This window comes from Neolamprologus brichardi, chromosome 23 (genome assembly GCF_056152115.1).
Source record: "Neolamprologus brichardi isolate AB-2024 chromosome 23, ASM5615211v1, whole genome shotgun sequence".
Taxonomy (NCBI): Eukaryota; Metazoa; Chordata; class Actinopteri; order Cichliformes; family Cichlidae; genus Neolamprologus; species Neolamprologus brichardi.
Window position 1 is genome coordinate 20,990,652 of NC_142125.1, and position 12,888 is coordinate 21,003,539.

A 12,888-nucleotide genomic window follows, 5' to 3' on the forward strand; every position below is an offset into this window, starting at 1 on the left:
GTTAATTTCTTAGACCAACAACTTCCATCATAGTTTTTGTCAGAAATCTTTTTTTTCTGATAAAAAAAAAAAAAGACATCAGGGGCAAAAACCATGATATAGTGGACTGGCAATGTTCTGGAGAAACGAAACCATTCAGAATGAAGTACATTGTGTAGAAAGGCGGGACAAATGTGGAAGTGATCCAATCAGAAGTAAACAGTCCAACAATTTCCTCAGACATGCACATTTTATCCTGGAGGGGAAGGTCCCATGCTCCTGTTTCTCATGAAAACACCCCACATGTTATACAAACACATTTCACATTTGATGTCAGAGAAAGTTAGACCCTTTGTAGTCCATGTGGGGCAACTCACGCTTGTAAAAACACTACAAACTCACACAATATTTTAGTCACCTGAATCAACTTTTTTTGAGTAATCTTACCATATATAGGCAATTAAAACTAAATGAATCGAGATGCATAAACTATATTTAAACCGTTTGTTCTTTGACATTCACCTCTGAAGTCAAAACCTTCATTTTGTTCTCACAACGTATAAAGAAATGGGAGTGGCTCAAGACTTTTGCCCAATGCTTTAATTCAGTCTTTTATAACGTATTTGAGGCGTGTGTGACCTGCACTTTATTGATAGACTACGTGGTTTAATCAGAATTGTAGCAAGTCGGCCTCACGAGGCCTTCTTGTTTTAAAAATGTGTCTTAATTTTAATATTTAATCTTCTGCATTGAAACCACAGGCTCTGTAGCTTATTTCTACTGTTCAGCAGGGGGTAAATACACTACTGTTAACAGTCTTCTTCTCCTCTCGTACTCAGTAAAAACTTTCCTAATGAGTTTGTGGTCTCAGTCACTTGTTTCAAGCCTTATTAAATACAGCATGGTGTTTGTTTTATATAACACAAACACACTGAGAGAAATCAATCAGTCAGTCAGTCTCAGTCAGATCTACTCCTCACTTGTGACGCTCAGAATGAAAAACCTGAGACGACGACAGCCATCGCTACTGGGTGACATCGCCATGGCTACATCAATCTTACAGGCACAAAACCTCTGTGGCTGGTTCACATCTGGTTTTCAGTGACAGTGTTGTCCCACGTCCTCACTTCAGTAAATAATACATTCTTCAGCAACAGCAACAACGCCCTGCCCTACAGCCAGAATGCTTCTATAATAACTTGCTCTATTGCTGCCTGCCTTCAAGGTTTGATGTGCTTTCAGAGAGAAGCTCTTCTGCATACCTTGGTTTTATTGGGTGGTTCTTTGGGTTACAGTTGCCTTCCTATCAGCTCAGTGGAGACTGGCCATTCTCTTCTGATGTCTGACATAAACGAGGGATTTTCTCTCAGAGAACGGCCGCTCACTGGAGATTTTCTCTTTTTTAGACCATTTTCTGTAAACCCTAGAGATGGTTGTGTGGAAAAATCCCAGCAGATCAGCAGTTTCTGAAATACTCAGACCGACAACCGTAAATTGTCTTTCTTCCTCATTCTGATGCTCAGTTTGAACTTCAGCGAGTCATCTTGACCATGTCTGCATGCCTAAATGTGTCAAGTTCCTGCCATGTGAGTTTAACAGTTAAACAGTATAGTTTGTGTCTGATGGCAGACTGACGTCATTATTAGAATGGAAATTCACCATGAATATAACATTTTTCACACAGAACAGTAAAATAAAAATAACAAATAATACGCAAGCACGTTTATGCACAGAATTTAACCTAAAACTGCTGCAATGAACAAAGGGCCAGCAAATTTAAACTCTACACCGTACGCGGTGATTTAAAAACAAACAACAACAACTTAACAGTCTTAGCCCTTTGTCAGTTTTCGTCTGCCTCTTTGATAAACCCAAGGAACCACATGAAGAATGCATAAAAACAACAGGATTTATCTTGTAAATATTTTACACCTCAGTCAGCCATGAAGAGATTCCCTAAACAGGGACGAGCACACTTCGACTGTTTTCCAGAAAGCACATGGCAACTTTAGATGTCTCTGTCATGTGTTTTCCTCCTGGTATATTTTTATTAAACTCATGAAATTCTGACTGGGCTACAAGATGATTGTGGGTGGTGGTGGGAGGGGGGGGGGGGGGGCTCACAGATAAAGAAAGGTGAAGATTTGAAAAGAAAGCAGGAAGACAAATAGAAAGGCAGGGCAAAGAAAGATGGAGTGAGTTGTGTCAAATGGATAAATGTCAGCAGGAACTTCATCATCTGTCTCCCTCCCGAAGATGCCATGTGTAAATTGCGTAGCCGGGGCCCTCAGCTAGCCTTCCCCTAGCGCTGTAATAAGATTAGAGACAGCAGCAGTCTCTGCCTCTCTCCTTGTGTGTGCGAGGGACTATTGAGCCCGTGTGGAAGTGTACAATTTCGATGGCTTACACGGGGCGCCGGCGAATAAGCGGGATTACTCACACCACCAAACAAGACTCATGGTGGAAGATTTGGATACTTATTTATCACTCCACACACACACACTTGCAGACACACTGTGAACTTTTCTTTTTCCCCACCACGTTTTGCTGTGTGGGTCACTTTAATGAGATTCCTGCCTGTACAGTAATAGCAGTCTCTGCAGAAGCCCTGAAACAACATTACAGGAGATTAAAAGACCATTAAGTGCGATACGTTGACTCTAAACTCATTAAAAGCATAATCCCTGCAGGAATATGCTTTCCTATATTCCTGCAGCTCTTTTTTATAATTAAACATTTGCACTGTGGGGAACAATATAGGAGGCTATCAGCACCGCTCCTCGCTCCCGTTTGTTAGCACATGATGTTTACACCACGGCTTCGCCTCTCAGACTAGTCTTTCAGACCTTCATCCAAATCTAATATACCCATCCATAAATAGCTCACCTATCGAGCCCATATTTGGCGTGAGTGACTGGACACGGGAGCCAATCCTGCCCGGCGAAACCCCCCCTCCAACCCCGCCTCTGCACGCTCTCCCAGCCGCTCTAACGCCTCCCGAACCGCCCATTCGCCTTAAATGGGGCTTGACTGACAAGCCGAACCACGCCCCTTCGTTTACCAAGCCCCACCCCCTCCTTCGGTTCCCCTATCGCGTGTCTATTTTGGCAACACGGATACGCATGGAGCCTCCATCACCTCCAGCCTCCTCTTTACGCACCGACTCCCGAGAATGCGCGCAGGTACGGGGAAGCCAGCCGCCTCGCTCAGCCGTTAACCTCCCTGTTTAAGGACTAATATGAAAGAAGTGGATTTAGAGGTCTGACAGAGCCCAGAGAGGAGGCACATACACACATATATAGATTTTTCCTCTTCTTCTCCTTCTTCTTCTGCTTCCCACCCCCTTCCCTGTGGATCATTCTTGTTTTCCCATCACCAGAGCTTAAAGCATGGATGTCTTGGCAAACCACAGTATCTTTCAGGAACTTCAGCTCGTGCACGACACCGGCTACTTCTCGGCCATGCCTTCGCTGGAGGAGAACTGGCAGCAGGTACGTGTCAACTTTCAGCTTTCAGCATCGGCTGTGCCAGCTTCAGCCGCGAGCTCGCAAATTTGCGCTCGGGATGCACAACTTTTAAAGAAAAAGAAGAAACACGCACTCGTGTATCTGGCAGGTTTTTCCCGATAAATGAGCAAAGTGGATAAAATGCGGACGCAAAGCAGCGCGTAATAAAGCTGTCAAATATGATGTAAGGGGAGGTGAAGATGAGCACTCGAACAGGGAGTGAATTAGACGTAAATAACAGATTTGCAACCTTCAGATTACTCAGGTTTGAACCCTCGTGCACGAAAAGAATTCCCCTCTCCTATCCATAATAGATCCCCCAACGCGTCTGGCTCTGTAGCAGCATTAACGGAAAGAAGGAGGTGAGGGAAGAAGCTGTCACCAGTAATTTCCACATTTTTTTAATTTGTTTATCTTTTTTAAATCCCCCTTTTGCTTCATCAAATTCAGCGGGTGTCTACGGAGAGATGCTGTGTAAAGCTCTGGTTTTCACGCGGCCACATGGCGCCGGGGTGCGCGGAAAGACTTCACGCCATCTGCGCTTACGCGTCCCTTCTTCTTCTCCTTCTTCTTCTTCTTTAGTTTGTAAAACTGTTTAAAAAATGGCACCAGAGCTGGGTTTATTTATTCATTGCGTGGTGGTGAGGATGGTGTGGGTGTGTGTGTTAGAAAAAAAAATCTGCAAATCTGAGTTTTTTTTTTTAACGAACAAATGATTCATTTTTACATTTTCCCCCTTCGCTGCTTCAGTTTGGTGTCCCCCTGTCACTCAGAGGAGGGACATCTTCCCCCCAAACATGCCTCCTACTTTCCTCTTTTCCATTTGTGTGTCCAAATAAGAGCCCACCTGCATTGCTGTTGCTGATGCTGATGCTGGAGAGGATGCTTTCCATGCTGCACTTGAATTACCGGACAAGGAGGGGGAGAAAAAAAAATCACAGCACAGAAATCTGATGCCGGTATTGTTCATGAAATATGAGCTTGAGTTTTTCCCCACTTCTATGCTCCACGAGTAAAGGGAGGGAGGGGATGGAGAGAGAAAGAGAAAGAGAAAGAGGGAGAAACCGGTGCGTGACTGGTTGTGGCCAAGCAGCCTAATTGGCATCCTACTGTTAGCCACCGACGCATCTTTTCATAACAAGTCTCCAACTCCCTGCCTTTCCTACTGTCAGGGGATTTTTTTCTTAAATTGCATGTGGGGGGCATCATATGGAGTGAATCTCTCTCTCTCTCTCTCTCTCTCTCTCTCTCTCTCTCTCTCTCTCTCTCTCTTTCTCTCTTGCTTCTCACCCACAGCCTGCATTTTAAAATCAATACCTAATGCAAATGGAAGAGAGAAGACAGCTGGATATGTGGGCAAAGCTCTTCTCTGTGAGGGTGGGAAATGTCAGCTTTCTTTTATTGGAATCGCTGTTAATGGGCTCTGTTTGGTCTTTGACTGTTTTAGATTTAGATCAGCTCGTTTTTTACCAGGATGTCTGGCATCATTTTGTGTGATTAGCTGTAGTTTTGGGATTTTTTTTAAATGGTAAACGTAATTTCATAGATGAATTCTGTGATTGAATCTGCCCTCAGCCTGGGCTAAATGGAGAGATCAAACTGACCGTGACCTGCCTTTCTTCTTGCTAATACAACTCTGGGACCTTGGTGATGTTGCCTTGCCTGCAAATTGCCCACATGCAGTGTAGTTAAGTTAAAGTTAGCTGGCAAACTTCAAACCAGAGGCATTAAACAGAGAGACAAAAAAAAAGACAAATACTAAATAATGCCTCGAGGCGACTGTTGTTGTGATTTGGCGTAATATAAGTAGAACTAAATGGAATTGAATGAAACTACTACAAGATAGCGCTAATACTTAAAACTTTTTAAACTTTTTAAACTGAACCCAGGGCAGTCTCTGGGGGTTGCTTAGGAACCCCCACACCCCCACAAAGGGGGGTGTGGGGGTTCCACTTTTGCACACTTACAATAAACAGCTAGTACGACTCACCTCCTCTTAAATTGATGTTACTTGTTTTGTAAAAGATTTGCATATTTTACTTTCTCATAAGTAAGGTTAACTTAATGTAGAAATGTAACTGAGAGAGGTTCTACTTTTTAAAAGTTCTTTATTTTAGTGTTTTTGACTGGAAGTAGCTCCATTGTGTCTGGTCTAACAAGTGAAAGATCCTCGCTTTGGTTTTTGGTAGGCAACACAAATCCAGAGATGGCTGCTGACTTTTAAGACTTTGTTTCTAGAAGAATTTCCACAAAATGGAAATGCTTGTTGGCCTACTAAGGTGTAAGGCAGGCGGTGTTAAACACAAGGCCCGGGGGCCAAAATTCACCTGGCAGAGACTCCAAACCAGCCCAGTGGATGGCTTTGGAATATGTGAGGGAGGACATAACTTTTGGACTTTTAACTGTATTTTCACAAGTTTAACAGCTTTACGTACCGATAAAGACATCCAAAATGTCCATTCACAACACACCAAAGAAATGGAATTATAGATTTTTGTAATTTAAAACATTTACCTCTTCCAATTTAAGTCCAAAGAGTCCTGCACTTCTTTTTTCTTATATTAAGATGTCTCACTGATTAAATGTGTACCTCAGTTTCTGAAACTGGAGTTTCACCAGTCTGGCCCACATAGGATCAAAGTGGTCTGTATGTTGCCAGGCATGTAAAATAAGTTGGATATCTGTAAATCATGTAATGATGTGCACAAATGAAGCTGTGTACAACATTTCATTTCTGTTGTAACAGTTAAGAGTTGGGTGTAGTCTCTCAGAATGAAAATTACTGAAATCTATAATTTAATTACTTTGGTGTATTGTGAATGGCCATTTTAGAGCTCTTTATGAGTAGGAAAAGCTTTAAATCCTATTGAAATATAGTTAAAAGTCCAAAATTAATGCCTTCCTTCACATTTTCCCAAACCATCCAGTGCCTTTGGATTCTGGCCTCCAGGCCTTATGTTTGATGTCTCTGGTGTATAAGCTGTAAATCATGTAAAGATGGGCGCAAAGCAAAAGAACATTTTCCTTCTATAGTAACAGTTTAGAGTTGGGGGCAGTAACATTGTCAAGTCCAACTCAAGTGTGTTGTCATTATCCCGACTCTCAGGCATGCAGTTTTTACAGTCGCCTCTCAGTTGCTCTACACGATGCATGCTTTCCTCAAAGCATTCAAAGCCTCGAGCCCCATTACAAATCACCGGAGGAGAAGGTTTCTTCTTCTTTCGGAAAAACTATCTATAGTTTAGATAAGAAGATCCCTGCAGCCTTGAGAGCAAAAGGATTTGAGCTTTGCAAATCGATCATTGTGCTCATCGTAACAGCATGAAGATGCCACTGAGCTCCCCTGAATACAGGAATTATGAGCTGTGGCTCGCCTTAAAAGCTCCGTCTCCAGCCGAGGCCCTGCAGTTTGAGCGGTCCCCTCTGTATTCCGGGCACAATTTAGAATTCGATGCTTTTACGGCGGCCTGATGGCGAGATAGGAGGCCGTTGTTGTCGGCCCCTAAATGGGTCCCTGAGACGCGATGGCAAGAGTGATGACTGTGTCCCCTGTTGGTGTCTGCGAGGCATGATTCAGCCGGTTATAGGGGGATGGGGAGAAGAAAAGCGGTAAAGTGTTTTTGGAGGTCTGCAGATGGTACATTTGAGGCTGCTATTTGTTCCATTATTGAACCTAATAGTGCCAAGCTGAACTGCGCGCTGTCTCACTTCCAAATCCCCGTACAGTTGGCTGTTCAGAGTTGGAACAAAGTGCGGGGCTGAGCTGGATTTGGAACAAGCAGAGCCGGTCAGAGCGCACTTATTATTTGTGGGACCCAGTTTCTCTCAAAGCAAAGAGCGCACGTGTTATTCTGCTGTCTCGCTGTCTTGGCTTCTCTTTCCCGTGCTTGTTTAGGCTTCTTTGTAAACTGGCATTTTGGTCAGAGAAAGCCTTGGTTGGCTTTCGATGTCGGTTTGCCAGCATCTGTAAAAAAAAAAAAGAAGAAGAAGAAAAAAAACATCTGGATCAGATTTCAGGCCGACATGATGGATTTTTCAGTCTCTGCTGATGACGTGTCCCAGTCCACCGCACCTGACCCTGATGGGCAGGATTGTAACAGGACACCACTGATGGCTCTCGGTCATTGACCTCGGGACACACTTTATACGCTCCAACACATATATTATCCCTCAGAGGTTCAGCACACACACACACACACACACAGAGTACGCACATGTAGTGCGACTGCCTGCACAAGCAAAATGTCTGCACGTTGCTTGACGGTGCATTATGGAGCTCCTATATGAGGACAGGCTGTTCATGGCAGGCGCAACCTCCATAAGCGAGCCCGCCTGCTCAGATGCATCCACTTACATCCAACTGGCAGCGGAGGCGACTCCGTCTGGGACTGAGTGGTGGGGTGGGCGGAGGATAGAGGTGGAGGAAGTTGCAGAGCATGCACATTCTCTCCACTGCAAGATTTTGCATTTCACAGTCTGGTGGGTTTGAACCCCACCCCCCCCACCCCAGGAGTGAGGCGCACATATAGAAAGACAATCAAAAGGGTGGAGAAGCAGGATGTCCTGATGCACAGAAGAAGTAGGGACGCCGATGGATGGAGTCGTTTCACATTTTGAGTCAGAGGGAAAAGTCGCACCACACTGGGCTCGTTTAAGCTGGAGTCAGGGCCAGAGAAACATAGAAAAAATACCCCCACTCACCCCAACACCAGCCTCCTCTAGAGAGACAGCGGTGAGGACTGAGAGAGCGAAGGAACCGCGCACATCCATACGCATCCACGTACAGCCTTGGATATGTGTGTGTGTCCCAGTAAGTTATGTAATCCTCAGTAGGCCACAGCTGCTTTCTCACACACAGCAGACATGCTGGGGAGAGCAGCCAACTTGCGCTCCCGCCGCCCACCTTCCTGTCTTCCTCCATCCCTGGTTTCCCCCTTTCTCTCACCCCCCCCTCCTTTTCCCCCCCTTATTTTCTTCCTGCTTATAGATTTGACACAGTATGGATCTTTTGATCTCCGCGGGGCTTTCGTGGAGTACCTGCATCCACCACTTTTTTGGACCTTTGTCTCAAGTAATGAAGCTCTGGAACAGGTCTCGCGTGTTCTATGCGACCTTTCGCCGCCTGAGATCTGATGTAATTTTATGCAAATTAAAATTAAATCAATCCTGTAGCCGGCACAGTTCAGCAAGGCAGAGGAAGGACAAACCCGGGACTTAATCTTATTTGTCTCAGAAGAGTTCCTGCGAGTGTTTTTTCGTTCCCGGCGTGTTGCTTTATTAAAATGTCACATCAACTCTTAAGTATGAGATGCGGAATTCCCCGAAATCGAGTTTGGGCCTTCTCCAAAAAGGCGAGGGTGGAGGGAGGGAGAGAAACATTAATTGTGTTTTAGTTTAGCTGACGTCTGGCTCTGTTCAGCCGTCTTCCATATGCATGTGCTACCTCATGATGCTGGAGTTTGGAATTGATTCCTCGAGGTGTTTTGTTTTTTAACCCGAGATCAAGCAGGAGATCTTGGAGATGGGTGTCACGTAGAATGTGTTTGACATGGCCTGCTGGCCTGTGGCGCAGCGAGGCATGAAAGGGAGTCTTTGTGTGCCGTTGCACACGATCCAGCGTCTTTGCTGGACTCTTCTTAAATGTTTTCAGCCACAAGGTTATCATTCTGATAAATGTGTGTGTGTAGTTAAAGAGCAACAAGTTCATCTAATTAGCAGACACAGCAAAAGCTGATGAGATAGTCATTTTGGAGGAGCTGCGCTGCGCTTACATGCATGTCATTCATTATTTTTACCTTTTTCTTAATGTCTACTAGAGGTGAGCGCATTGATCCAAATATCGCTAGTATCGATAGCAACACTGGCATCGGTATCAGATCGATACCAGCGTGATAGGATCGATATTTTGTTTCTGTCCTTAAAATTATTTTTTTCTATTTTCATTCTTTTGAAGAAGAAAAACATTTGAACTTTTCTGTGTTGACTGTCACGTCTATTTTATTTATAACCTTTAGCACACTTAAACAATAGAAGCTGATCCAAAGTGCTTAAGAGACAGACACATTTACAACCCAGGTCTCCAAAAACTAAAAGCAGTTTCAAAATACATGAAAAGCAGAAAGGTTTCCCGGTGTGTTTTTTTGTGTTAACTAATTGTTGTGGAAAGTAAAAATCATGTCTCACTGCTCTAGTGCTTTATAAAAGGTGCTGGTGTCAGTATCAGCAATACAGACCCTGTATTTACCTGGTATAGGATTGACACCAAAATTTGCAGTATTGCACAGCACTCGTGTCTAGAGGTTAGAGCCTAGTGTGTATTGCACAGGCCTGAGTGTTTTGCTGCTACACGCGGGGGCCACAGGATGCATTTTCTTTGTATGCACACACAGTCGCGGGCAGGTGCACAGGTTTGTGTGCGTCTGTGTATCCTGTGTAATGAGATGTACGAGCGACCCTCTGACCCAGTAACATCCATTCTGCCATAAGAGCACTTAGTGAACTCTGCCACCTCTGTCTCATCACTCAAGCAGCCGAGAGGCGATTGCCAGTGATAGGTGCCGGCTACTGCTTTATGGGCGTTGATGAAAAGGTGGGAAGCGCTGATGAAAAAGAGGAAGTATTCATTTGTCTGACTCTCCGGTGACTGGCGCGTCAGAGAAAAGCCAGAGTAGGTGGTGTAGGAGAAAATGGCAGAGGGTTGGTGAGGTTGGGGGTGTTGGTGGAGGGAGAGCGGTGAACAAGCACATCTTTATGTATGGCTTCCGTCTGCGAAACGCTCTGCCACCCCAGGTTTGATTAACAGTGAGAAGAGAAGCTAGTCATTTTTTTCGCCTCACACCACCACACATGGCTTGGCAATGATTTTCACATCATTTGAGGCGAAATCGGGAAGCCGTTACAGCACCTTACAGTGATCCGACATGCTTCACTGCTGCCATCCGGCTTGGCAACCGCAGGGAGGAAAGAGAAAGGAAGAGAAGTCTCAGACACTCATTTTATGCTTTGGAATCACCACCAACTCTCTCCCTCTCTCTTTATCTCCTGACTGTCTCTCTCTCGCTGTCTCCCTCCTTTGCTCTTTGACAAATTCTGAGAAGGCACTTTTGACGAAGTCACAGCCGCCTTGTTTGATTTGCCCTGCTCTAACCCTCATTTAAAGTCAGTCTCGCTACAAAAAGTTGAACTCAGGAGTTACGCAATCAAAATTTGGCACAAAGCTGAATAAAGGCCCTTTAACGGGGAGCGTGTGACGAATAAAGCCGAAAAATAGTTTTCCTTCTGCTATTTCAATAAAGTTTATTGCAGTGAAAGGGTAGGATGACAGTGAGCTCCATGTTTGCAGCTCCGATCATGAGCGAGCAGATTAAGTATCGGTGGATGCTGGCAGGAAGATATGTAGTCTTGTCCTTCTCATAACAAGCATAGCAAAACTCATGCTAAAAACACGGATTTAGCAAAATAATCACAGCCAGACTTATGACGTTGTTTGGTTAGTTAAAAATGTTCTGACCTGAAGCCAGGAGGCAGTCAGCTTTACAGAAACACTTCCTGAAGGCCTTAAAATCCACAAGGTCAGGTGAGCCATTTAGGGTTAAGGTTAGGTTAATCTCTATAAACGCTTTTTTATGAATATGCAGAATCAGTAGGGAAAAGGCATTTACAAAAAAGATGAAGGATGAAGATTTTGCTTTTAAGTAACTTTTTGAAATTTCCCTGTATCTGTAAACAATGATTGGCACATGGCAGAGGAAGTCCTACCTGCTGATAGGAAAGTGAAAAAGATTGGCCATTATCCCCAGACTCACAGTCATCAGTCAATAGCTGATACGTTCCAGTGGGGGTTAGGGATAGTTTACTGTTTAACCCATTTAATATTTTTTCCCTGTTTAGTTTACTCACTAACTTTATAAAAGAACTGAGGCAAAAATGCACAGATGACAGGTGAGTACTGTGCAAAAGTCTTGAACTACCCCTCATTTCTTTATATTTTGCTTCCAATTACTTTTTTGTCATTTTTTAAAGTGGTTTTGACCAATAGTTCTCCAGGCTTTCTGAAGGGCTTTGACTGCTTTTTCATTCCTTTTCATCCCAGTCCTTGTACCTTTTTCAGATTTTTTTTCTTAACATGTGTCTATGACTCATTCAAGCATAAGAAAGGCTCCTAAGTCAAGGGATGAGCCAGTTTTGTGGGAAAACCAATTTTAAATTGTGTCTTTAGGCACTTTTTCACTAGCAGCCTTTCATAAAAGCACAATTTGTTTCAATTTCTTTAGCTAAATCTATGAAAAATGCCACACATAACACAGTTTGACAGGTAAAATTGTATTTTTGCACCAACAGGTGATTCTCAAAGAGCTGTTAGTTGAACCTTGTCATATCTCGGCATGGCGTGCATGTGTCATTAAAAACTGAAAAGTACAGTCAGGTTTTTGATCCACCATGCAATACCATCTGGAAATTATCTGATTGGCCACAGCTTCATTTTTTAGCCCGACAATGATCCCAAAAACACTGTCAATGCAGTAAAATCATACCTGGACAGAAAAATACAGTAAAGTAGTCTCAGTCATGGATCAGTGTCCCTTAGGCTACGTCCACACTAGCCTGGATACATTTAAAAATGGCATTTTCATCTGAAAGGGCTTCAGTCATTTTCACAGAGTTGTGCGTCCACATTGAAACGGCCGAAAATGCTTATGTTCCAGTACTGCGCATGCGTGAAACGCAAGACGATTCGAACCTGCCTCATTTGTGTCTACAGTTTATTTACTTTACGGCTCTTTGAAAAGTTGCAGCAAACTGTTGAGGAAAAGCACTGAGTTTTTTAAATGGACTAACAATGAGGTGGAGTTGTCGCTGCGAGTAACACAAAAGTACAAAGTTGCAAAAGCGAGTGAGAATTAAAGAATTCGAAGAAAAGCTATCTGAAGCATGTACAGACTGATATTAATCTTTATTCCGGCTGTCAAAATTGAGAGCAAACAAAGCAACTGCTGTATAATGCCCTCTGCTATCTTTGTTTAATTAGTCACATGACTTAAATGTGTCATCGTTTTCAAAAAGTCTCAGTCTTCGCTGACCACACTGCGATGTGAAAGCACCGTTTTCAAAAATATGCGTTTTCGAGAGCGTTTTCAAAACACTGCGTTTTCCTTGAGAGAAAACGCAGTCTCAGTGTGGACGGGAGGCCAAAACGGAGAGAAAACTGCATTTTCAAACGAAAATGCGTAACATCACTGAAGCAGTGTGGGATCATGTTGCCAGAGAACAGAACAAAAGGCAGAAACATCCAAAGAATAGCCTGGAGAACTATTCCTGAAGACTGCTTAAAGAAATGACAAGAAAGCTGCCTAAGAGAGTTCAGACTGTGCTGAAGAATAAAGGTGGTCACAACAAATATTCA

General features: G+C 43.7%; 1 protein-coding gene across 1 annotated transcript in view; it reads left to right on the top strand.

Annotated features, from left to right (window-relative positions):
- The first annotated feature begins 3,092 nt into the window (after positions 1-3,092).
- Positions 3,093-12,888, top strand: part of klf7a (Kruppel-like factor 7a) — a 50,410-nt gene continuing 40,614 nt past the window's right edge. Inside the window, exon 1 of the mRNA XM_006800256.3 lies at positions 3,093-3,470. Coding sequence (XP_006800319.1) covers positions 3,369-3,470 — 102 coding nt within the window. The 5' untranslated portion in view covers positions 3,093-3,368. The remainder of the gene's footprint in view (positions 3,471-12,888) is intronic.